Source organism: Eucyclogobius newberryi, unplaced genomic scaffold (assembly GCF_026437365.1).
Source record: "Eucyclogobius newberryi isolate DKJ021-1_F unplaced genomic scaffold, fEucNew1.0.hap1 SCAF_9, whole genome shotgun sequence".
Taxonomy (NCBI): Eukaryota; Metazoa; Chordata; class Actinopteri; order Gobiiformes; family Gobiidae; genus Eucyclogobius; species Eucyclogobius newberryi.
Window position 1 is genome coordinate 25,780,745 of NW_027316532.1, and position 26,525 is coordinate 25,807,269.

General features: G+C 41.2%; 2 protein-coding genes across 2 annotated transcripts; one reads left to right on the top strand and one right to left on the bottom strand.

Annotated features, from left to right (window-relative positions):
- Window positions 1-7,683: 7,683 nt before the first annotated feature.
- Window positions 7,684-21,033, top strand: phactr1 (phosphatase and actin regulator 1). Its single transcript, XM_072438062.1, has 13 exons — window positions 7,684-8,040; window positions 10,696-10,860; window positions 11,786-11,866; window positions 12,115-12,213; window positions 12,293-12,487; window positions 12,631-12,892; window positions 13,606-13,793; window positions 14,660-14,816; window positions 15,353-15,408; window positions 15,509-15,570; window positions 20,054-20,194; window positions 20,271-20,347; window positions 20,991-21,033. Exons 1-13 carry the CDS (start codon window positions 7,752-7,754, stop codon window positions 21,031-21,033), a joined length of 1,815 nt encoding a protein of 604 aa, XP_072294163.1. The 5' UTR covers window positions 7,684-7,751.
- Window positions 21,034-21,569: 536 nt separating this feature from the next.
- tbc1d7 (TBC1 domain family, member 7) lies at window positions 21,570-24,968 on the bottom strand. The gene is made up of 8 exons (XM_072438831.1): window positions 24,848-24,968; window positions 23,715-23,834; window positions 23,562-23,642; window positions 23,285-23,475; window positions 23,068-23,205; window positions 22,833-22,978; window positions 22,333-22,462; window positions 21,570-21,953 (listed from the first exon to the last, which is right to left on the bottom strand). The coding sequence occupies exons 2-8, from the start codon at window positions 23,824-23,826 to the stop codon at window positions 21,879-21,881; spliced, it is 873 nt and encodes a 290-aa protein (XP_072294932.1). The 5' UTR covers window positions 23,827-23,834; window positions 24,848-24,968; the 3' UTR covers window positions 21,570-21,878.
- Between the last annotated feature and the right edge of the window lie 1,557 nt (window positions 24,969-26,525).

Below are 26,525 nucleotides of genomic sequence, written 5' to 3' on the forward strand. Positions count from 1 at the left end.
GAGTCGTGATTTCCTGTGTCCTGTCGCTGTCCAAATAATATAGATCATTACTATAGATGAAACGCATGTATTCAAACCTCTGATGTAAACCTGCTTCCATTAAAGTAGATCTATCTCTTCCAATAATGCCACGTTCCGCTGAAGAAAAGCGCATTTTGGCAACTACACCTAAGACAGTAATGATAAGTGTCCACTAGAGGACGCTGTATACTTGATGTGTTTGTAGTATCGTCTGCCGTTTACAGAACTCACAATGTAATGATTTATTTAATTTTTTTTTAAAAATGGATGAATAAACCTGGACTTATTGGTTGGAACATGGATCCATCCAGACCCGCTCGTCTGAATCATCTGGAACAATATTAGATCTATCATGTATGTGCTCATTCAGGCTCAGAGTGCTGTAAATGGAGCATCAGTATTTGAGTCTGCAGGAGAAGACAGAATCTCAGGCTTCCCCTCCTCCCCCTTCACGTTCAGTCACATTACAATAGGCTCTCTCTCCCTCCCTCTCCCTCTCTCCCTCCCACACTGCCTGCCCAGGCGGCTGCACCACTGGCTGCTGCTGCGGCGCCGTCTCCCTCGCAGTCCCGCCGCTCGCCAGTGGACTCTGTCCCGCTGGCCGAACATGGCCGCGGCACCGGAGGAGGATGTGGACCGTAGACCGATCCGGAGGGTCCGGTCCAAGAGTGACACGCCTTATATTAACGAGGCAAGGATCTCCCTGCACCTGGAGACAGGTAGGCAGCGTGTGTACAGCTGGACAGCTCCGATCCTAATGTCTGGGGGCGTTTTCTCTTTCCGCGCAGGGAAACGCATCCTTTTGCCTGGGAATGGTCCAGACAGTGGTGATTGCATGGTTTTGTCTTTTATTCTGTGCCTCAGTGCTAGCCCGTGATCCTCTGCTGCACCTCATTGGGAGCTAACCACTGTGACTCATGCAGTGACTGATGCGAAGGGAACATTTTAGCACAAGCCCGGGTTCACGCTGTCAAAAGCATTGTCAGATAAGCCCAAGCCTCACTAACACAGAAAGATCTTGCCCAAATCAGCTAATTAGACTGAAGCCGGCTGCGTGTAAACTTGTCCATTATTGTTCCTTTGAATGGCAGTGAGGGAGGATGTTTGGGCACGCGGGGACCTCAAGTGGCGTGGAAACATTTAGGTTTGCATCCGTGGCTATAACTTATTGTTTCCTTTGTTGCTTTTACCACAACATAAATGCATTTCAGCCATACAATACAGAAATGAGATGATCCAGTGATTGTGTGAAACTGGTGCCACATGGTTTGACATGTACTAGTTGTGGAGCTGTCCACTGTCGTTGGTGCTGAAAATGCCATCGTGTGCGGAGAAGACGAAGCTTTTTCTTTTCTAGCTTAGCCTGGGCCCTCCCACGGAACTGTTAATGTGACAAATCCCAGCCACATGATGTGTATAGGCCTTTACAATGCTCACTGCAGGAGAAACTGAAGCCTGTGCGGCATAAAGCCAACTATAGACCTGGGCCAGTTGTTGTTGTGTTGCTGCTTAGTTAAACAGGTAGGCCTTGCTGCTTACAGTGCAAATCATTACTCAGCATTTTAGCTGCCATGCTATAAGACTAAAGTCACTTTTTAAAATATATTCTAATCTATTTGCCAATTGAAGGTTTAGTGGCATGGGTGATTTGATTTCCCTTTGGCCTCTTTTCAACATTATTCTCTAAGACATCTTCAATTCTGCTCCATCTCTGCCTCTTGTCCGAGGCACCACCTCTGAGTTCAAAAGCATTGACCTGGGACAGCTTATTTCAGTTGTAGTACTTACTTACAATATTTCCTAGGCTTTGCATGTGACTTGTTTCCAAACTGTAAAATGAGTTTTAGTGTTGGACATAATGTGTGGGTTGGTGACTTAATATGTGTTTAGTAAACAAGAGTTTTTCATTAGCGCTCGGGCCAGATGGCACAATGTGGCTCTTGACCTTTTCCCCTGGCTGCACATTCAGCTTATTCTATTACAGCAGTTTCAAACTGAGCAGAGCCAAAGCTGTTTTGCCTAATTCATCTTAACTGAAAAGAAGCTGGTAGTTTAAGAATGACAGCAGTCAAGTTATTACCCTTTTAACGCATGCATAATCCTTCATGAAATGTTTTTAATTTGTTTTTGTTTTGTTTGTTTAGTTCTATGAATCTGTTAAATAAGATAGCATAGATTGCTGGCCTGTTTAATTTCATGTAATTGCTGTAGCTATTGTTCTTTTTTAAATCATATTTTGCCTCTTTAAAATATATTGGTCTTAAGAAAAAGAAGCAGAGGTGGATAAGAGAAAAAAATGCTTCAATGTTTCTGTAACAATTTGAGAAAATTGGCAGACTTCTAGTCAATAAAACATAAACTCCTCCCTCTGTGTCCTATAGATGTCTAGCCTCACAGACTGATGCACATTAAAGTACAGCACCCTCTGCTCTGTCCCGAGGCTTTGAGAGGAGTTAGATGAACCAAGGTAGAATACAAAATGCAGGAAGAAAACACCAAGTCTTTAAATGCAAAGCCATCCTTCCCCTGGCTGCTGCCCCGCCTCCCCAAAGACAGCCCTCCCTCCACAATCTATCTGTTCAGACAGACTCGCATTGTGCTCAAGACCAGAACCCGAAAGAGGGGAAGCTTATGTTAAAAAAAAAAAAGTAGAAGATGGAAGACAAGAATGAAAAGTACTTGATGGACCAGCGTCAGTTGGGCTTGAGTAAACCAAGTCCAAATATCTTATACCTTTAGTGAGTGAGTTTTGAGTAATGTGCATGAAATACACCCAAATTAAAATAAATGGGATTTATTTTTATTTGCACGTAACCTTTGCTTGTTCGGGTTTACCATGCAGTTCTGTCTGTGACATTCCAAAAATGAGACTTTTGTTGACATACTAATATTTTTGTGGATTAACATTTTTCCTTTTAATCACCACATATGTATTATAATTTTTTGTTTGTTTTATTTTTATTTAATTATTTTTGACATCTAATCGATAATTGAACAGCGTGACCAGTTATGGTCATGGGGGATGTAACAAGATCATCACTTGTGAGACGATGGCTTTATTAAGGTCTATTTAACAAATTTAATACATCACACAGTTATTTTTACATTTACAGAGCTTTCAATATTTCTTCAGTAATCATAAGTCAAAACCGTTCAAATGAATTGGTTTTGATTTCATATTGCCTTGGCATGGATCCTTTGCACTGGTTGAACATTGTTACCACTTTCCTTCCTCATGGTTAAGATCACTGTGTCTTTTGCAGTTAATCCACAGGGGTTGCTTTTTGTATCAAATAAAAAATAGACCAAATCACAAACGGTAACTTCCTATGGCTATCTTTGGGTGTCCTAAGTGTGCTTTATCTGACAGTGACTGGTACTTATCCAAACAGATGTGACACAAACAGAGAGGTGACTCATATCTCCCAAGTCTCACATTCACACAGTTTCTTTCAAGGAAGTGTACACAGTCCCGCACACACACGCACGCAGACACACACCGGCGCATACACACACGCACACACACACACACACACACACACACACATGCACACACCCGCGCATACACACACACACACACAGGCTCTTGGGCGCTGCTGTCCTGTCACTTTGTATTAGCCCACCTCTAAGTGGCTCCTGTCCGCTCGGGAGGAGGGTTGTCCAACACTCCCAGGGGTTGTTACAGGAACGAGTGAACCACAGAGCAGTGAACTTTGGGTTTCCTCTGAACCAACAACTGTATTTGGCTTCAGAAAAGGTCGGGTTCATGTAATGTACCATTGTTGTATGTCTAGTTTTGGCGTGTTTAATATTTTGGGCTTATTTCTTATGTTATTTATTAAATGCTTCCACTTACCTGCTGTTTTTGAATTGTGCGTTGCAATATTGTGGGACTAAAAGTTCTCTACTTGGTTATTTCTTCCACTGTGCGTATGTCTGTTATGATATTTGTCCAGTCCTGTGTCGTTGGGGCGGTTTGAGTCATGCATTTTTGTGTGAGAGCCTTCTTCCCAGCCGCCAGGAGTATATTCCAGAGATAGTCTTCCATTGTGTCCATTGTGGGAGGTTTGAGGCCCAAGTACATTATTCCAAAATTTAAAGGGATTGTGGTGTTAAAAACAATCTGCATTGCTTTGTTCATTTCCCTCTGGTATTTTTGTACAAAACACATGATAGTGGTTTACTTCTTGGCATCCACAATTTCTCCAGCATTAATTTCCATTCTGGCTTACCCCAGATACTGCTCTTACCTTTGTAGCGCTGGATAGTGTAAATTATTTTCGTTTAGATCTTTTTTCCATCCAAAGTGAACGTATTAAACCTTGAAATATTGATTAATTTTGCATACTTAATCTTTGCCAGGATGATAGCGTCCGCTCTGGGCCTAAATTAGCCTCGGCACCATCAAACACTCAAAGATGATTAATAGGACCGAAGCCTCATTTCAGGAGATGTGCGCGGTCAGACCAGCGGATAAAGGGTAAAAACGAGAAGCTTCCTGGTTCTTGTTAGGTAAAAGTTAAATCATATGAGACATTACACTTGACCCAATGTTCCAAAGCACGAGTGATCTAAAGCAAAGGCAGCACGAGGCAGGTTTTAAAAGCAGGAAAAGGCAAGACACTGATTTAAGCACCCTGAAAAATCACTATTACAACTTGTATGTAATGCATAAAAAAAAAGTACCAAAAGAAAAGCATGCAAAAAATATATAATACTACTATGACTAAAACTACTACATCTACAACTACAATCACTTGTACCAATACTATAATTACAACTACCGGCACTCTTACAACTACCAAAACTCTACAACTACAACTACTTCTACTATAGCAACCAATACAACTACAAAACTACCGGTACTAATACTACAACAACCAGTGTTGGGTAACTGTATTCCGTTACAGATACTTTTTCATTTGGTGGTACTTTTCTGCAATCTTAGGAATCCATGGTGGTACTTCATAAGCTTCAAACTGCACAGTATTAGTGAGAGAACTATAAAACACAGCTCTTGTGGTGTGCGATATTACCATTCAAATGTTGCAGGTCTGTCTGGATAAACTTAGAGATGTGAGTCACAGGGCAATGGCAGGTCAGGATACATGGATTTGAGTTTCTCCTGAGCTCAAAAACATGTCTGTCGCAGAGAGAAGGCTTCATCGCTTCTCTGGAAATGTTCAGTGGCATTTATTTCAAGCGAGTAAGATTATTGATTTCATGTACTTTAAAACACGGCATGGCTCAGTCCATTTTACAAGCACAAGCACATGAAAACCTGCAGTGCTGAAGATGCTCTAACTGTTTTAACTGATCATAAAATTACCCTTTTTATCGTAATGGACTTCAGGCTACTAGTGATTATGTGCATCTACTGATTATTAAAAATCATATTCCTTAAGACATGTTCGTTCTTTTGGTTTGCGTAATTTATTGATTTTCAAAAACATCAAATCACATAATACTTGAACTATTTTATTGCCAATAAATTCATTTGTACATTTCTTTTTAATGTATCAGTGTATTTTCTGTTAACAAACTGTTTTGAAATTCAACCATGTAACTCTTTCTTGTGGAGGCTCCACAATAGAGCTTGTCTCTATAGAAATACTTTGCCTGGAAGGTTCCACAGTGTGGCATTAAGCTTAATTAGCTCCACAGAGTTATAAATTATATTGCTATTGCATTGGACTGTCATGAAGAATGTGCGGCTGTTTCTGTTGATTTGTCAAAAGCTCACTATATATATATATATATATATATATATATATATATATATATATATATATGTACGTATGTATGTATATATAAATATGATTTTAATGTAATCTTTATCTCATAGTGTATGTGCAAGTTTGTTTTTAATGTATTGGTTAATTTATTGAATATTTTGTTTGTGTTTTATTTGGATATTCTGTGTTGTGTTTCGTGTTTGTTGAGTACCAACTCATTGGGTGTTCCCTGTATAAATAAATAAATAAATAAAATGAATGACTAAAAGCAGATGATTTCACCAAGTATTTATATTTTTAGTAACACAAACATCTTTAATTGAATAAATGCAAGCTAATGCCATATTAAGGAACATTCCTGGGATGTCACCTCCATGGAGACAAGAAGGTGGAGCGCCCTCCAGAAAAGTTAAATGAGTGTGAACCTTTAATTAGGTTTCTACTTTGACTTCAAAACATTCTCGCTCAGCTCAGTCAATGTTTTAGAGATGATCTTGATTTCTTTGCGGAAAAAAAAAAAATTGATTAATGTGACTTTATAATTCATGTGGAATCAAAGAAAAACTGTGACATTCTTTAAATATGTGGAACGAGGGAAAAGGGCGCTTCAAAGATAGCTGTGGACAAGTGATAGCCCTATTTGGAAACTGTTTACTCCAGAAAGTATTTTTTTATATAAATGAAATACTGTTATAAATGAATCAAATTAGTTGTGGCAGCACTAGTATGAACATTATTGTCGAGCTCAGCGTCTTACACACACAGAAGAGTCTGACGGTTTTACATGGCACTTGTGGTGTGATGTATAAACACTTCACACGTACCTGCTCTCCTCTCGACGTACGCTGCTGTTGTTTCTGTCCTTCTGCACCGGAAAAGGCCTGGGCTTGTCAGACACACTCAGACATGAAGTCCATTACTGTCAGCTCCACACAGTAACAACAAACAACCGCTTCAGGTCGTAAAGAGGGACATATCCACCCACACCAAGACTGTCATTATCTGGGCCATTACTTTCATTCAGAAGGCGACTGTGTGGGAACCGAGACGTGTGTGTTATGCCTACGTGTACTTTAGGTGTCATATCAAATCATGCAAAAGGATCGACAATTAGCCTATTTGTGAGAGTGAGAATAACTTTGGTAGTCATTTCTGACCAAGGCTGCTTTCGAAACTCTTCATAATATACTATAACTTAAAGCTGGTTCTCATGTTTTTTTTTTATTTCATACATAGTTTGGTGGAATACTACCTGGAGTTAGTATTTATCATAGTTTTACACAAGTCAAATTAAAATGGTAAAATAATTACTGAAAATTATTGGAAATAGCAGTGAGCTCTAAAACAGAATCTCTCTGTATATGTTAAAGGTGCTATCCGTTTTTGTTTCCTTCATTAAACATATTTGCATAATAAATTAATATGGATTTATTTAATACATGGTATCATAAATAAATAAAATAAAAAATAATAGAGCGAAAGAAATATATGGCCTACTAAACCACATTAAAATGCTGGTGTTGTTTTCGGTTTATTTTATTTTATTTTTATGTATCAATGTTACTTAATTCGTTTGTTTGTTTTTTAATTTATTGTTTTTGTTTTTTGTTTTTTTGTTGTCGTCATTTTGTGTGTTTTAGTTTTTGTAACTGTATTGTTATGTTAATTGTTTTTGTTGTTGTTTAAAAAAAAAAAAATACTGTATAGGTCTTTTTGAAATTAAGTTGTTTTCATAGACTTTTTCCCTCTCTGTAACATTGCGCATTAAAGCAGAACTTTAAACCCTTTATAAGTCAGCGCGCGCAGTGCAAATGCGACAAAACGCCCTGAATGTCCTCAGGGCTTTTACTATGAAAGTCTGCAGCGGATGTTATGATTCGTTTTGTTGCGAAATTGTCACAAGAGGCAGCGCTGCAAAGCGTTTGAATTCCATCCACTCCGCGAGAGCAGAGGGCGTCAGGGCGAGAGGGTCCAGCCTTTTAGTCCAGAGAAAACATGGCGGATCGCGGGGATGTGATGTGTTTGTGGCCCCGCACCGGGCCCCAGATTCAGCTCAGCTCAGTCTCTTCACCAGAGCCCGCCACAATAAAAGAAAAGCCGAGGAAGAGGAGCGCGTTTTGCTTGTCCAGGATGAAGTCCCGCGGCAGCAGCAGCAGCAGCGGCTCCGGCAAAGACCACCAGCATCAGCCCGCCGTGAACAACAACATGCCGTTCATGATCCACTGCCAGATCGGCAAAGAAATCAAACACATCTGCAGCAACTGCCGTGGAGCCGAGCTGGAGGGTGAGCGGGTTCCATTACAGCCGTGAAGGGGTTTGAGGCTCTAGTGCCGTGAGTTATTGCCCAGCGTCAGTGGCCGCTCCCTGCTTAAGCATCATGACCTGTCCCATGCAGTGACCACTCTCCGGTTGAGCTTCTCTGTAACCGTTAGGACATCCTCAAATGTTGTAAAAATGTGTCCTATTCGAAATGAACCCGGGTGGTTGTTATAACATAGCAATAACAAACCTTATTATCCATGTACTGGGGGAACAGACTGCCATTTATAACCTAACGTGGTCCTTTAAAAATATATATAAAAGACAGTTTAATTTAGCATATTTTATTTTCCAATCTTAGTGAGTACTATTGTTTAATGGGCAACAACCTAAACCACAAACAGTAGGTCTAGTGTGGCCTATACAATATCACTATCAATGTTTTTTCTTTGAATTACGCTTTTTGAAACATATTTTTGGTTGATAAAAAACACTGCAGCTCTGCCCTTTTTCAAGCCTCAGATCAATAGACTTCCCAGTTGACTGGTGCTATTGGCTGCAGAGGAGCCATGCAAAAACGCCAAATACAAGTTGTCAGCTGGATCTCTTGCGTTGGGCTCATCTCGTTTGTTGTTGACGTGGGTGAGTCAGTCCTGCTTGTTTGGAGGCAGCGGTAACAAACAAAGCCCTGGGTTCGACTACAGGAATGTGGCCCTGCAGACTGACTCACTTAGGCTGCTCTTTCGTCACCTCCGGGGCGCTGGAGCCCTAAATGCTCTGTTACCCCTTAGTCGTTTGAACAGTCAAAAATACAAAAAATCAGATCCTAATCGACACTAAGACTAGTATCGGAACTATAGATTCTAATTTGAGCAATTATCAATACTGAACAAGAGAAAATGAGACCTTTCCTGAACATTTTTTCAAAGTATCTTTAGCTTTATCAGAATGAGTAAAAGATCAGAACATAGAGAAAGTACTATTGTTTGTAGTATTTATTTATGATTGTGGTATCGACATTGGTATCGCGTATCGAGCCTAATACTCAATGTCTTAGTCCAATTGTTTTTATTAGTCAACTAATCATTTTATTAACATTTAAGAAGAATGAATTTAATATGGACCACAGCAGAAAGAAGAAAACATAGAGTGAGTTTTGCTGGAGTTTTAAAGTGAATAGTAATAGTAGTTGTTGTAGTAGTAGATGAGTCAGGGACCAGGGCATGTTTTTAGTCCACCAAGTATTTCAGTCGTATACAGCCCGAAAAGCAATATGGGACACCTCCAGAGACTGAGCCAAATGTAATTTATTAAACAAATAACTCAGGGCAGACTGAGCGCTGGGGACCTTTTCACCTTTGGGGTCAGGACTGATTGACTTCTGCAGCATATTTCACATATTAATCTCATGCAGGACTAATACGGCCACTGTTATTGATGCAGTTGTAGCATGACTAATACCACAGTCATTTTGTAATGCACTGCTTTACTCTGGTCTGGCTTCGTTGACAGTCTCGCCCGGGCGTCGCTCTGGGTCATTGGAATGGTTCACTGTGCGGTTGTGGGGGTCGCTGTGGGCGATCGGCTGTTGTTGAGTTGGTAGATTCAAACTGACATTTTTGTAGCTGAAGGGTTGCCTCAGGCTCCGCCCCTTCTGCTCAGACTGACTGGTTGGATTGATAAGATATATTAAGATAATAGTTATTTTTAGGTTTGGTCTATGATCATCTTTACAAAAATAATAATAATGATAATTAAATCAACTTGATTTTGTTGAGGAAAAGCTTAGATACTCCATCACACCACATCGACACCACAATGCTAATAAATAACACAAATGTATAGCTTTATGACACAAAATCATAGCTGTTTCTTTAAGCCATGTGGACTTAAGATAAAGACCTTTTTAAAAAAATGAAGGTCCAATTTTGAGACTTTTTTCAGTTCTGACTAAAGAGTTATATTTTCTTTATTGCTGGCAATTCAAATGCATTGTGGCTAGAGCCCTGTCTTAATGTGGCTTTTCTGACATGAATGGATTGACTTTGTGTTCTATAGTAAGCATTCTGTGCCGTGTGAAGGAGGAACTGTATAATGTTAAAAGAAGAACTAGTACGTGCTATGAAATCCCCAATACGCTGCCAGTTCTTCTAATTATGGAAGTGAAATACTCACTTGGATGTGTACTTTCACATTTGGCATACATTCTCCTAGTATTTAATTGCTGCCTTTGCCTCTTCTACACTTTGCCTACCGTACTTGCTTCTTTGTATTCTTCTAATTGACTTTTCATGTCTTGTGGCTGTTGTAGCATCTGACACTTTAACGGTGGACTGTGATTAACAGCGATCTAAATAAGCTTTACGTGACAAGCCTCTGGGGATTCCTCTCCTTGACAGTTTAAGTCACAAACATTCACCACAAGTCTCTCCTCGTAATATTCTATCATTCATTATTCTGTATATGATTACAATAGAAATAAGCAATAAAATTAAATATAGATTTTATAACCTGAATGGATAGTTGGCATCCATTCTCTCACCACCAAACCAAGACTGTTAATATGAACAATATCATAACTATTTTATACTAAGCGATGTGTGCCTCAAGCCCTCATTATGAGGCAGATAATGTGTGTTGTTTACTTCTGGTTGTGACCTTGATGTTGTTTGTTTTCCAGCAGAGGAAGTGGAGCGGCTTGCAGCCATGCGCTCCGATTCGCTGGTACCAGGGACACACACGCCACCCATTCGACGGCGGAGCAAATTTGCCAACTTGGGACGACTTTTTAAACCCTGGAAATGGAGAAAGAAGAAGAGTGAGAAGTTCAAGCAAACCTCTGCAGGTGAGAAACACATGAACACTAAAGAGTGTAGCTCCATTACCTCCTGTTCTTTAGCTCTGGCTCAGCCTCTAGTCCAGCAGCAGATGAATGTCTCCCTGATGCCCCTAGCAACAGCAGCAGTGATGTACGGCCGCACTGGGCCTGTGCCACAGAGCCGATGATACAAGGGCTGCAGCAAAGACCCCTGGTCATGATGAGGGCCATTTCAGGCTGGACAATCAGAAAGCCTTTACCTAATGCCTACTACTGGTGTTGGGTAGATATGTGGTGCAGATACGTATTCTGTACCAGCTTTGGGTCTATAATTGTAGGAACTGCTGTGATGTAAATGTATCTTTAACAGTGATGCATCGTAATAATTGCATCCAAATTGCCAAATCATCACAAGGCAAATCCATATTTTTACTGACCTAACCTAATCCATATGGTTTACTGACCTAACCTAATACTGATGTGCAATTCCGTCATATGTGCAATTACTGTTGGAATTCATGTGCAATTACTGTGGAATTCATGTGCAATTACTGTGCAATCCATGTGCCGTCGTGACACATATTCATGTGCAATTACTATCGTGATCACACGCAATGGTATTTATGTATTTATTTATTTACTTATTTGTCTATGGGAGTTTTTGTTTATAGGAGATCTTCTACTGAAAGTGTTTTTCAGACTTCCTATAAGTGATCTGTTCTTCTGTATCTACCTCTGTATCTACCTGCGTTGCACCAATGAAATTTCCCCAGGTGGGACAATAAAGGATTATCTTATCTTATCTTATCTTATTTTTAAATCTTCATATTGCCTGCTAACCAGGATGAATAAGGCCCTAATTCGCTTGTATTCTTTTGATTTTCACATTACTTTTTGTTGGGAATGAATTTATTAAATGTATTTTTTTTTTCTGTACCTTTTTGCTTTGCAGTGTTGGAAAGAAAGATGTCCACTCGGCAAAGCAGAGAGGAGCTCATTAAAAAGGGAGTTCTTAAGGAAATCCAAGAGAAAGGTGAGCCTACAATAACATTAAAATCACATCCTAAATCTGTGTCTGTACATATATTATATTTTATTGGCACGTGCATATATTGGCAGCTGTCAACCATTCTTTAGACATAGTAACTGACTCATATTAGGAATGAAAAATAGTTAATCCTCTTTAATATATCGCATTGCAGTGCATGTTTCTTAATCCACTCTACCATGTTTTATATGTGAACTTTGTGTGGTTTATTTTTCACCTCCAAATCTCTGCAGACGCCTCTTCTCCAGAGGAGGTTAAGATGGAGAATGGCCAATCAGCCGGGGATGCTTCAGAGGGCAGTGAGCTGATGGAGGGAGCCACTGCCGCTGTGGGTATGTGGACGAAGCACTTCACATTTCAATATAATATGAATCTTTTGTTTATTTCTGCTTCTGTCCTCATGCTTTTTAGAGTTCCCGATGCCCAGTGAAGGTGCATGTCAGCAGGACCAAGCTCAGAAATCTAGCCAAGCTCCACCCACAAAGAAACCCACTGTGTACGCAGCGGAAAGCAATGGCTCTTCTCTTTCCAGACCTCCAGTGCTTCACAAACAGCCTCCAGCATTGCCACCAAAACCCCTCATCAGACTTCCTAACCATATCATAGGTATGTTTGCTTTTGCAATAAAAATCACCCACTATACAAACACACAATGTCACAATGTACTGTTCCTAATGATAAAAGTACATCTTACAGGGTGTTGCTTTTTATTTATTTTGTGATGTGTGGTAAAATGTCTTTTGGTTCAGATGGGACTCCTGTGAAGTTGCCATGTATGTCGGTGAAGATGTCTCCGCCTCTACCTCCAAAAAAGCTCTTGATCTCTCTGCCGACAGGGAGCATGGAGCCTGCGTCAATCACCTTCCAGAAGTGCCCCGCCCCTCCCAGCCATGCCCCGGGGGGCGGACACTCTCTCCAGTATGGGACACTGCCCGTTTCCTTTCATCCTCCAAGTAGAATCATTGAGGAGCTCAACAAGACTCTGGCCCTCACTATGCAGAGGTTTGAGAGGTGAGTTCTGGCCTGCTCGGTAATCTACAAAACATCATTTAGAATATCCAATTTCTTGCTTTGTTAAAAATATCACATGCGATGATATGAGAGTAATAAACAGAAAGAAAATAAATCAGCAAAGGATATTTGATGTGCCTTTAGATATACTTGATTCTGATCTAGCTCTATTACATTGTGCCACAGTGTAGCTCTAGATTCCAGACACTTTATCAAATGTCTTCTCCTGAACGCTTTACTGTTGTATGTTATGCTAATTAGGCTCTTTTGACCATTACAAATAGTTGTTGCTTGTTTTCGAGGGGCTGGTCTGCAGACCTATGATTACTCGCTCTGGAGTCGTGGGTTGTATGCCGGTCACACTTTTGAACTCCACCTCGTCATCCATCTCTTTGACTTTGACTTGAAGGATTTATTTCCTCAGGACTGACCCCGCTGTACTGATCTATTTACGCAAACTTTGATCTAGTCCTGTATTAATCACATTTAACCCTTTTTACAAAATGACTATATAGTATTAGTGCAAACTGTATACATACTGCTACTTTGTTTTTGTGTCATTCTTTTACCCCATCAAAATAAATACTTGACAGTTTTGGGCGTGGTTTTCATACAGATTACTTAAAATGTCAAATTTGGTCACCTTCGCCATCGTTATCTAGCTACATAAATGCTGCATTTAATGACAGTATGATGACCTTTGACCTCTGCAGCTCCATGATTCACGGCGTTCCTACGGTGCTGATCAAGTGCGACGACAACAAAGAGAACCTCCCCGTCGAAACAGAGTGCGAGGAGTTACCGGAGCTGTATCGGGACGACGAGGAGGAAGAGGACGAGGAGGAAGACGAGGACGAGGAGGAAGACGAGGAGGACGATGACGATGAAGCATTGTTTTCAAGTGAGAGTTACAGATGGTTTTGTGTTACTGATTTGAACGCTTCTCCTGTTCTTTTGTGCTACTGTTCTAATTAATATTGTCAAAATAATCAATACTAAAACTAGTATCAAAAGTGATTAAAACAACCACATAAATTGGCCTTTTCCTGAATAGTTTTGTCCATCCATCCATTTTCTACCGCTTGTTCCCTTTCGGGGTCGCGGGTGACTGGAGCCTATCCCAGTGACTTCGGGCCTTAGGCGGGGTACACCCTGGACAGTGGCCAACTTGTCGCAGGGCCAACACAGAGACATAGACATTACAGACAGTTCACGCTCACATTCATTCACTAGGGCCAATTTAGAGTCACCAATTTTGCCTCACATATGCATGTCTTTGGACGGTGGGAGGAAGCCGGAGAACCCGGAGAGAACCCACGGTAACACGGGGAGAACATGCAGACTCCACCCAGAGAGATCATGTGATGTTGGTCTGGTCCGGGAATCGAACTCCCTTCTTGGGAGGCAAGAGCGCTAACCGCCTTTGCCACCGTGCACCCTGAATAGTTTTGTAATGGTCTTAATTGTTAAAACTATAAAAGACATGGTACATTATTTTGTGAATTGAGTTGGGGATTTTGGTATTTCCATAACACTCATTTTAATATAACCAAACATGACAGTTGTGGCAAAAATATGTTGACCATTTTGCCTCTCTTTTTGGCAATGGTTTGGTTTTTTAACATGACAATCGTATTGCTTTGCCTGGTTTGAGCTCCACCAGGATGGAACTCTGCTGAAAAACAATAATGACGGAGAAATCTATGGCGCGATAATGCACTGCGCCGTAAATCGTAACACTTGAGTCGATTTCCTTTGTTCGTCCAGGCACACTGGCCATGAAGGTGTTGCAGAGGGACTCTTTGGCCATTAAGCTGAGCAACCGGCCTTCAAAGAGGGAGCTGGAGGAGAAGAACATCCTGCCCAAGCAATCAGACCAGGAGAGGCTGGAATTCCGTCAGCAAACAGCCACCAAACTCACCAGGTTCGCGAGTAGCCGATATTATCCCCGTACAAAGTCATATCACCTTTGAGGATGAGAGCTGTCACAGCGTGAGCCGGCTGGTAAATGGAGCTCCTGATTTATGAAGAGGACCAGGAGAGTGCAGCGCTGATAAATTGAAGTCAAGGGGAAAACGCGGGTCAAAATGAAGGCAATAGATATGGTTATGGGGTTTGAACGCGCACATTTATCAAGTTTTAGACACATTATTCAAAGCCTTGTTCCGGTAAAAATCAACTTTTTCAGATCTATTTTTACCAATCAATAGAGTTGATGTAATTGGTGCAGCGTATTATGTTAGCATATTAATATATTCTAGTGCAATTTAAATTTAAGTAGAAGAATTTATCTATAATTTTATTGGATTAGATTTTACAAGTTGGACCAGAGAGGGACCTCAGTAATGACCCTTTAATAACACATTAATATTAACACAGATACACTCTTCAAGACTATTCCAATAGCTTAATGTAAAAATAGATTTCCTAAAGTATGTACTGATACACTTCTTTCCGCAGACGGTTGAGTCAGCGGCCGTCAGCAGAGGAGCTGGAGCAAAGGAATATCCTTAAACGTATGTTACATGTCACTGAATAAGTACAGAAATAATACAATTGATTATAAATAATATAATCAATACAATAAGTAACTGTATGTATCTTATCTCAACCCAGCTCGAAACGGTTTTGAGGAACAAGAGGAGAAAAGGGAAATCAAAAAGCATTTATCCCGAAAGGTAAGGCAGTGAGTGGGTGAGGTAATCGCCTATATTAATCAATGAACATGGTTAAATCGTGCTTTATGACCTTGGAAGGACGTGACTTTAAACAACTCATCCTAGTCGGTCTAAAGCCAACCTGGTCTTATGATGTGGACTTGGTTTAGTCCTGTTCTAGTCCTTGTTTAGTCCTGATCCAGAGCAGATTTAGTTCCAGGTTTAGTCCCGATTTTGATGTAGAGAGAGAGAGTGCGTGTGTGTGTGTGTGTGTGTGTGTGCCCCTGAAGACAATTTTAATTGATCCACAAGGGAATTACTTGTACACACTAGTTCATACCTAACAATATCATGACGGGCTAGAGCAACGCCGGCGTCTGGTATGTGGACTGCCGCTTCTGTCCCAACGTCTTTGTTTTGTTAGTCGTTTCCATTGTTTTGTTTTGTTCCCGCGTCTCTGTGTTGTCTTCTGTCTACATCCCTGTTCCTTAACTTCATCAGACATTACTGCACCGTCCATCACTCATCTCCTCCCTCACTCCTGGACTATCTACTGCCCTAGCCGCCAGCTAACAGCTGGCTTAACACCTGCTGAGGTCCGTCATGGTATCGCGGGGCCTCCCTGCCATGCAGACAAGGTCTGGGGCAACCAACGCCACTCACTCCACCAGCTTCAACACCCGGTCCACTGCTGCTTTTTCACAACTCTCTGCCCACCAGCTTCTAGTTAACCAGCCTCTAGCCACCGCCAACATACTAACTGGATTACTCTCATCTGCTGCTACGTTCCATCTCCTCCTCGGACTATCCCTCCCGCGTCTCCAGGCCACCGCTCCACCAACTTCTCGCCTACTCACCTACACCGCTGCTGACCTTCACCTCCTCAACCATAACCACCGTCTCCCAGCTGCTGCTGCCTCTGCAGCTAGCTCAGCTGGGATCCTTCGCCGGCCCCGCTAGATCCACCGGGGCTCTGGTCTCTCCCATAACCAACACTCCAACGACGGCTCACCTATCCCCTCACTCTGGACTAGTTTTCGCCCCCCCGTCACCCCCACCTGCCGCACTGCCAACCTCAGCAACCTCCGCCCCCCCACCCCTGCGCCCCCATCCATCTCCGCGCCCCCATCCATCTCCCTTGCACTGCTGAACTGCCGCTCCCTCTCCAACAAATCACCTGTTATATCTGAACTGCTACTGGACAATAACATTGATCTGCTTCTCCTCTGTGAAACATGGCAACAGCCCCTGGACTTCTATGCTCTCAACCAAGCCACTCCCTCCAACTACACTTACACTGCCAAACCCCGCCTCTCCGGGCGCGGGGGAGGTCTTGCTGTTATTCATAAAAAATCTACATCCATCACTGAACTGAACCTCAACCTTCCATCCATCTCATCATTTGAATACCTCGCCTTCTCCTTCCCCAACTCTATCACCGCTATCCTGATCTATCGTCCCCCAAAGCCCCACCCCTCTTTCCTCACTGAATTGTCTGAACTCCTAACCATCGCATCCTCTCTCTCTGCCCGCCTCCTACTCACTGGTGACTTGAACATTCACATTGACTGCCCCAATGCCCCACTGACATCCGACTTCCTCTCTCTCCTGGACTGCTTCCATCTCACCCAACACATTGACTTCCCCACCCATACCAAAGGCCACACTCTGGACTTAGTCTGTTCCTCTCTCCTACCCATATCTAAGCCCCACCCCCTCCCCTTCCCACTCTCTGATCATCTCTGCATCCTTTTCTCCACCCCCCTACCCTCGCCCCACAACCCCAAAAAACGCACCATCACCTACCGCAATATCAAGTCAGTCAACCCCCTCACGCTCTCCCAGCTCATATCCTCTGCTTTCCCCCCTGACTCCCCCCCCTCTTCCCCCGACGACTATGCTGTCATGCTCAACACCACCCTCTCCGACTCCCTTGACTCCCTAGCCCCCTGGAAAACCTCCTCCGTCTCATACATCAACCCCGCCCCCTGGTACACCCCTGAACTCCGCACCATGAAGCAGACTGGCCGCCAACTCGAACGACTCCTCAAAAGAACCCGCCTCACCGTCCACGCCGAAGCTTTCAAATTACACATCTCCTACCGTGACGCTCTCCAAGCCGCCAAATCTGCCCACCTCTCCACCCTCATCAACAGCTCCCACCGGAGCCCTCGCACCCTGTAATCCACCGTCAACAAGCTGCTCCAGCCACCGGACATCACTCCACCCTCCTCCCCTGACCTCTGCAACTCTTTCCTCCTTGCCTTCAATGACAAAATTTCCTAAATCAACAGCTCCATGACTGCCGTCTCCATTAACTCCATCACCCCCCCCCCCCTCTCCCTGACCACCCACCCTTCCCTCCCCTCACCACCTTCTCCTCTGTTAACTCCTCTCATATCATAGACCTCATCACCGCTTCCAAAACCACCACCTGCTCTCTCGACCCCCTCCCAACGACTCTAACCAAGGCTTGCCTCCCTGCTCTCATCCCCCATCTCACCACCCTCTTCAACCAGTCTTTATCCCTCGGCCATGTTCCTTCCATCTACAAACTGGCCTCCATCACCCCCATCCTCAAAAAACCCACCCTAGACTCCGCCAACCTCTCCAACTACCGCCCCATCTCCAACCTGCTGTTCCTCTCAAAAACGCTGGAACGCATCGTCGCCGCCCAACTTCACACCCACCTCCAGTCAAACAACCTCTATGAACCCCTCCAATCTGGCTTCCGCCCACTTCACAGCACTGAAAGAGCCCTGGTCAAAGTACTCAACGATCTCCTCACCTCTGCAGACTCCGGGGCCCTCAACATCCTGTTACTACTAGACCTCAGCGCAGCCTTTGACACTATAAACCATTCCATCCTCCTACAAAGGCTGCGCCAACTGGGTGTTGAGGGCTCTGCACTTGACTGGCTCACATCCTACCTCACCAACAGGCAAGAGTTCATTTCCCTCTCCGGTCACTCATCCACCCTCTCCCCAGTAACGCAGGGGTCCCCCAGGGCTCAGTCCTCGGCCCCCTCCTCTTCATCTGCTACATCTTCCCCCTTGGTCACATCCTCCGCCAACTCAACCTGGACTTTCACTGCTACGCTGACGACACCCAGATATACCTCACCACCAAATCCACCCAAAACCCTCCCCTCAGCCACATCGAAACCTGCATCTCTACAATAGAATCATGGCTCACTCTCAACTTCCTCAAACTGAACAGTGACAAAACAGAGCTCCTCCTCATTGGCACCAAATCCACTCTCAATAAAACTGGTCCCTTTTCACTCAGCATCGACACCTCAACCATCACCCCCTCTACCCTGGTACGCAATCTCGGTGTCATCATGGACCCCATCCTCTCCTTCACTCCCCATGTCAGCCATATCGTCAAGACCTCATACTTCCACCTCCGCCGCATCGCCAAAATCCGACACTGCCTCACCCTCCCCGCTGCTGAATCCCTCATCCATGCCTTCATCTCCTCCCGCCTCGACTACTGCAACTCCCTCCTCACTGGCATCTCCTCCCATTCCCTCCATAGACTCCAAATGGTCCAAAACTCCGCTGCCCGCCTCCTCACCCACACCCGGTCCCGTGATCACATCACTCCCGTTCTCCGCTCTCTCCACTGGCTCCCCATCAAGCAGCGCATAAACTTTAAAATACTCCTCCTCACCTTCAAAGCTCTTCACCACCTTGCCCCCCCCTACCTGTCTGACCTCCTCATCCCCCACCGCCCCTCCCGAGCTCTCCGATCCTCCTCCTCTCTCACCCTGACTGCACCAACATCCCGACTCAAAACTTTTGGCGACAGAGCATTCTCCCGAACAGCACCCCGACTCTGGAACTCCCTCCCCCAACCTGTCCGCCACTCTCCCTCACTCACAACATTCAAATCCCGCCTAAAAACATACCTCTTCACCCAAGCCTATGACCTCCCCTACCCCTAGCCTCCTCTACCCCATTGCCTACTCTTCTACCCCCTGTTACATCCCCATCTTTTTCTCTCTACTTCTTCTGTCTTGTTCATTTTATCTGTATATTAATGTGTATTGTACGTGTTGTCCCCCCGTCTGTAAATACCCCCCCTTTTTTATATATGTTCAGCGTCTTTGGGTCACTGAAAAGCGCTATATAAATAAAAGTTATTATTATTATTATTATGACAAAGAGCAAAGAACAATTCAATCTATGTTATAAATGTTAATAAAATTTAATACAATTATAGTAGTAAAGATATCAAAAAATATTGTCGAATAAGGTACAACAATAAGGTACAAAAAGCTTAAACAAGCCTACTATACCTACCTTCACCACCAGAAGGCAGCATATTCTGGATAATGCACTTGGGTTGGTTGATGTGATGAGAGTAAGGGTTATATTATAAGCTAAAGTAAATATTGTGTCAAGGCACATTTTATGTAACTAAAGTTTTGTATACAGTGTATATAAGTCACTGTTTGTTTGTTTTTTGCTTTATTTGACATTTTCTGTTCCACTTTTAGCTGAGCCAAAGGCCAACTGTTGAGGAGCTGAGGGAAGCAAAGATCTTGATTCGCTTCAGTGATTATGTGGAGGTTGCTGAGGCTCAAGATTACGATAGAAGGGCCGACAAACCATGGACTCGACTAACAGCGGCCGACAAGGTTCAATGATTTATAAAAAAAAAAAAATAGCTTCTAATAAAGGACACCTCAACTTACACTGATCTCTTTTTTTCAGGCTGCCATCAGGAAAGAGCTGAATGAGTTTAAAAGCACAGAGATGGAAGTGCACGAGTCCAGTCGCCACTTTACCAGGTAGGACTCATCATGACAAGTATTAACTGAATGTAACGTAGTATTTAAATCAGTTTGTTGCTGAGATTACATGTGCTTTACCTATTTCTGCATCGACACATGTATTATTGCTTATAAACTTGTTATTATCAACATCTCGCAGTGACAATGACTTGATTTAAACGTTGTCTCCAGGTTTCATCGTCCATAAACGGAGAGAAGCAGTTCCTGTCCTGCCACACACGTCTCAGTTGTTGAACCCTTGAACTGTGAACGACGGCTTTTCCTCTGGCACTGATGTCAGACTAAAGGACGGCTGTGGACATTTGGAGACGGAGAAGGAAAAAAGAGACAATTGAGACACTGAACTGAATGAAATGGGCTGATGTCTCCTGACTGGAGATTTAACTTCTTGATATTCAAAAGTTTAACTCTCATTTTTATAATGAAATGATGGAGAGGTAACTCGGCAGCACTTTTTAATTTTGAACCAGGCTGAAAGCTTTTCAAGGGTTGAACACAGAATCTGTGCCAATAATGGTTTGGAAACATTTGGAAGGAAGAATGGATTATTTTTTTTTAATCACAGGGATTGTTTTCTTGCCTGTATTATCGTGTACTCACTCTTTACGTCAACCTCTATTTAGGAGTTTGCTGGTTTTAGGTTTGAAGGTGACGGCTCCTTAAACGTAAAGGTGCTGAGATAGGCAGCTGAATATGAAACCAAAATCTCAATTCAAAACATCAAACACTCGCAGCACTGTTAACGGTCTGCACAAATGTCAATATAACCACTAAAACAACCAAGCAATAATATATTAGGTTTAGCTCTAGATATCTCACATTTATATTTTCAAACATAATTTTCAAACCAAAGCAACTAAACTTGCCACTGAAGTTGCATCTCTTGTTTGGAGTTCAGTAGCCTCCTGACACTGTGCCTCCGCTGTTGTTTACAGGGACAATTGCCAAATTAACATTTATTTTGTTTTCACAGTAAATGTTTCTAAACTTTGAATTAATGCCTTTTTAAATCCTCAAACTTCTGGGAATCTGCCATCTTACTTTTTTACTTCCTTTTTTCATTCTTCTTCTCACGATACATAGTGTTACGGACATATTTCTGGTGTTTGTATGTCTGAGATACTGTTGGTATGATTGTGTACAAAATGTTGATTTCTCTCAGAACTAACTAATGTAAATAACAGAGAAAGAAAGCCAGACTTTTCAAATGTTTTTTGTAAAAGCAGAACAACTGCATGTGAGTATTAAGTTATTGTGAGTCTTCTATGATGTATGCACTTTCTTAAGAAAGGAACTCATTTTAAAATTTGACTTGTGTGTCTCTGATTTTATCTAACAAGTACCAGTATTCACAAGGTTAAACACAGACTGGTGGAAAATACTTTAAAAAGACGCATTTAAGTTTGTTTAAATCTTTATATATTTTCATAAACATATATACACGTAGTGGATTGATATTCCCAAAACTTAATAGTCAAAACATGGACATGGCGAGGCTGCTCCTTGTACTGTACTTAGACCTTTTGTCTTAAGTGTTAATACAATACTTGTGCCACAGGTCAATGGCTTTTGCCACAATGGAATCTGTGTTCTCCTGTGGGATCTGAAAAGGTAAACATTTAAAATCATGAAACCAAAAACACTCAAAAAGGTTGTGTACGTCTGCAAAACAAATAAAAACAAGAATACAATGCTTTATAAATGTCCTATATTTCCACAATGGGTTCCCGTTTCTTGTAGTAAGTTCAGTACTTCTGTCTGTTTTTGATGTAATCCCAACTGAGATCCAGAGGATTAAGAATCTCTTATAAATAATGAGTAAAAAGAAAAACTCATAATGGAGGTATTATGAAGTCTATCAAAATGAGAAATATTCTTACAACAAGGACAATTCATAAGCTCTGAATGGTTTTAACGTTGATTTCAGTTTCAATTTATCACTATCATCAAGTTTGAAATAGTACAAATAGTGATTTACTCACATTGCACAAAAACTTGACCATTCCTTCTGGTCGGTTCAGGCCCATTAACACAACTTTGTAGTTCAAAAGTATCTCCAGAGCTACAAACACAAGGATTTTACAGGAGCCACTTATCACCTTGTCCCAAACCCTGAAAGAAAAGAAAACTGGTCAAAATCACATAATACTTCACATACAGTCATCAGACATTAAAGGTGAATTATGTAACTTTTCTGCATGCACGCTTGTCTAGTGACATCTCCAAGGAGACAAGAAGGTGGTAGACGCTCCAGAAGAAAAGTTACATAGTGCACATTTAAGATTGATTGATTTTATTTATTTTGATGATTTTAATGTATTTTTCGCCTTTTTTGTTTTATTACCACATAGAACAACAGAAAGAAAATAAAACGCACAAAAAAACAAAACAAAAATGAGCTGTACCATGAATATAAGGTAAGTAAAGGACTAAAAGTAGAAATTAAGAGAGTGGCAGCAAAAAAAAAAGAGAAAAATCTAACCTTTGGAGACTAGACTCAGGAAGACAACCAGCAAAACAGCGCCTGAACCAGAGATTATAAGGCAGATGTACTAAAGCTCCGGTTTGTTTGAAATGGTTGAGCAGCCGAGGCTCTTCTTGATTCAGATAGTGTTCAAGACTTTTCGGCTATAAGAAGAAAAAAAAGAAAAAGGTTAACATCACTATAATATTGTTTATCACACTTGGCACAGGATGGTGGTCGATTCATTGCTTACCAAGTGGGGTAGTGAGTCTCCAAACTTTAAGTGGAACTGATTAACAAAACATTTTATGAGCCAGTAACAGTCCACTGGATCATCCACGATCTCATCCATGGCCCGGATTATTGACAAGAAATCTTCATTCCCCTCATCCTTCACCAACCAGGACGCAACATATCAGCATAGAGAACAGCAACGATTCAAAATTCACTATAAAGTATTGTTATCTTACCGGCGGGGAGATTTCTGAGCACCTGGGAAGTACCTGGCTCTCTAACTGAAACATCCGCAGGTAAACGTGAGTGGATGGTGTGGAAACATTTATGTATCGCATCACCTCGAGCGCCTCCAGAACGTCCTGGTACTGCTCCTTCCTATAACCCCCAACCAAAGCGTGGGAGTCATTGTGAGGTGGGAGGATGCCTATTGAAAGAAACGGCAAACAAATTGTACAAATATGATCTCAATTCAATGTCGTATCAATAAAATTAGGCATATATTTTTCTTACCTAGCAATACTTTCCATACATGGATTCTGTACATGGATGGGATAGGAAATCTTTGGCTAAACGTGCTCAACTTTTCCAAATCTGTTGACAAACAAAAACTTAAATGGTGTATTTTACTTGGCTTTCTGTGTAATGTTAAAAAAAAAAACTAACCTAAGGGATTATCTTTGAGCAATATTTCCAAAGACTTCTTCTCCTCGACTCCTCTAAAGCCGACTTTCTCATAATAGGCTGATCGAAAATTTCTCTGAGGGTCGTCGGCCATAATGACACCTAATCAACAAAAAATAAACTTGTAAACGTAATAATCATAATTTGACAAAGACACAAGCACCAAAAGTATAGTTTGGCAATAGAATCGACAGTGGCTGTGTTTACAGTACATGTACACCAAAACCCTGATCATGAGATGATTTATGCAGTTGTCGGAATGTTGAAATGTTATGTTAAATGTGAGTAACTGGATTTCTTGTGCAGATTTTTGACAAGCCAAATTGTGCAAAAACAAAAAGGCAAACAAATATGGCATGTACATTGACTGACACATGACCAGGTGTTGTTTCTTTCGATCAGATCTAATTATTGGATTATCTGGCCATATAAATGTACCCGCTGACTGAGATATTTGGGCAATGGGAGTTTCAATATTTTTTTGACATGAGAAAATTTTGTTTAGAGCATCAAACACAAACACATGAACAGACACTGCATCGTAATAGAGTGACCACCTGTCCCTATTTTAGCTGTCATGCACAGCAATAGGCCTCTGTCTCTATATTTGGAGAATGTCCCACTAAATAAAAATATTTAGATAGAAAACATCGTAAGATATATGTTAAAATTCTCACAAAGGAATCAAACAGGGTTGTAATACAGTTAGCATCTACTATTATTCAAATATCTCAGTGTTATGGTGGATAGAAAACTATGTTATAGCAGGTATTATGTCTCACCACATTCTATAACGTGTCTTATATTTTGTGTACAATTTGTGGTGGTCTCCCTATATAGTTATTTTTGTTTTTTGTTCATAAGAGTTCTATTAAGAGTGTGTTTTTTGAAACTTCCTATAATCTGTCCTTTCCTCCTGTTTCTACTGCGTTGTAACAACGAAATTTCCCCTTGTGTGGATATTAAAGGATTATCTTATCTTATTAGTGCAATAATAAATAATAAATAGAAATCGATAGATAAGATAGCATAGCACAAACATGCACCAAGCTAACCCATTAAATCATTAAACCATGTATAGAGATGAAATAGTCTATGAATGAACTAGCTGTTACCTGCTGTCGCCTATGTTAGCATAACATTCACTTTTGATGACGCCCACCCAGTTAATTCTCGGAACAAAATGATGTTTGCAAAGTATCCATACAGTCGAGCTACACTTGTACTGAAGATATGGTTGAAAAATGAAAAAAGTAAAAACTATAAAAAGGACTTCAGTGCAACTAAAAAGCCAGTAAAAGTATGCTACTACTGCTCCCAGCCAATGCTGCAGTTGCACCATCCAATTCACATCCGTGTACGTACCTACCAAATTAAAAGAAAGTGTACTTATAAAAATCCATATGTTAAGACGGGTCTATAATTACTTTGTGTGTTGGACCAAATACATTCATTTGACTGTATTTTTTCGTTACTTTGTTTGAATTGTGATGAAAAAACGACTTACTTTGATCTCTGAAAAAAATATTTTGAAAAGCAATGCATTTCTTTTCCTAAGCCCCGCCCTCGTGGTCCATCTTGCTCTAGTCTGCGCAGACGTGAGAAGCGCTGCAACACACTGCAGTGGTTTGGAAATACCTTAGAATGTTGCCCCATGAGGTTTTGGTTTTATAACCCATAATTTGATGTTGCTCTCAAACAGCTTTTCAGAGTGTGAAAAGGCATTTCTATCAATAAAAACCATATGACAGTATCCGGGATCGTATCTCTGGAATGCAACATGATAGAATAAAGATTCAGAAAGTATTTTGTGCAGCGTCCCATGGCCTAATTCCTCTGCAGACATGTCTCAAATATCTCTTGGTTTCCTTTCTCACAATTTATGTTTTATAGTTCATAGTTCACTATGGAAATTAGTCTGCATTTGCACCTGCTCTACTCTTTATTTATTTTTATTTATGTATACAGGGAAAACCCAATGAGTGGGTACCCTGTTAAAACACAACACAGGATATCCAAATATAACACCAATATAACATTCAGTAAAATTAATACAATAATATAATTATATATATATATATATATATATATATATATATATATATATATATATATATATATATATATATATATATATATATATATATATATATAGGTCCTTGATTATATATGGACTGCAGGTAGTCCTTGACCAGTGCTTTAAGATCATTAAAAGGCATACAAATATTTACAGATAATTCTCTGTGTTCTGTTCTACAGGAAGTTGCTGAAAGCCTTTTTTCCTGCCTCAGTGTTAATGCGATGCGACAAAAATGTACTGAGACCTCAAGCAGTGACTACTTCATCTGAGGTGCAACAAACTTGATAAATAATCAGGCAAAATATGGTGGTGAGTTCTGTGTCCTTCTCCTGTAATGAACCTTAAAGCTAAACTGAGTTCAGTGGTTTTAAGACTGTTGCTGTAGAATGCATGTATATAATATCACCATAATCTAGAACTGAGATAATTATAGCCTGGATTAACTGTTTTCTACAATTAAGAGGAAAACATGTCTAAAGAAGACTCATATGGTCGGTAGGAGGGATATTTCTTTAATGCAAATACACAAGTTGACCGTCTACCACCTTAAAAGTATGAAATGTATATAATTGATTAAATCATAGCTTTTGTTTATTTATTGCATATCACTTCCCTACAGTACATCCAGGAATGGGTTTTCTTAAAGATAGAAGCATAAACTAAAGGCTAAAATAAAGTCTACATCAAAAAACAAAGACATTAGAAAAAGATGA

What these genes read in the sequence shown, in the direction of transcription:
- tbc1d7 (XM_072438831.1), bottom strand. Translation starts at nt 23,826, where the DNA reads ATGGCCGACGACCCTCAGAGAAATTTTCGATCAGCCTATTATGAGAAA. An exon ending in GCTCAAAGATAATCCCTTAG is followed by an intron (nt 23,643 to 23,714) that starts GTTAGTTTTTTT and finishes GTTTGTCAACAG; the next exon opens with ATTTGGAAAAGTTGAGCACG. An exon ending in GAGACTCACTACCCCACTTG is followed by an intron (nt 22,979 to 23,067) that starts GTAAGCAATGAA and finishes TTCTTCTTATAG; the next exon opens with CCGAAAAGTCTTGAACACTA.
- phactr1 (XM_072438062.1), top strand. Translation starts at nt 7,752, where the DNA reads ATGGCGGATCGCGGGGATGTGATGTGTTTGTGGCCCCGCACCGGGCCC. An exon ending in CGATGAAGCATTGTTTTCAA is followed by an intron (nt 13,794 to 14,659) that starts GTGAGAGTTACA and finishes TTGTTCGTCCAG; the next exon opens with GCACACTGGCCATGAAGGTG. An exon ending in TCCAGTCGCCACTTTACCAG is followed by an intron (nt 20,348 to 20,990) that starts GTAGGACTCATC and finishes TGCTGGTTTTAG; the next exon opens with GTTTGAAGGTGACGGCTCCT.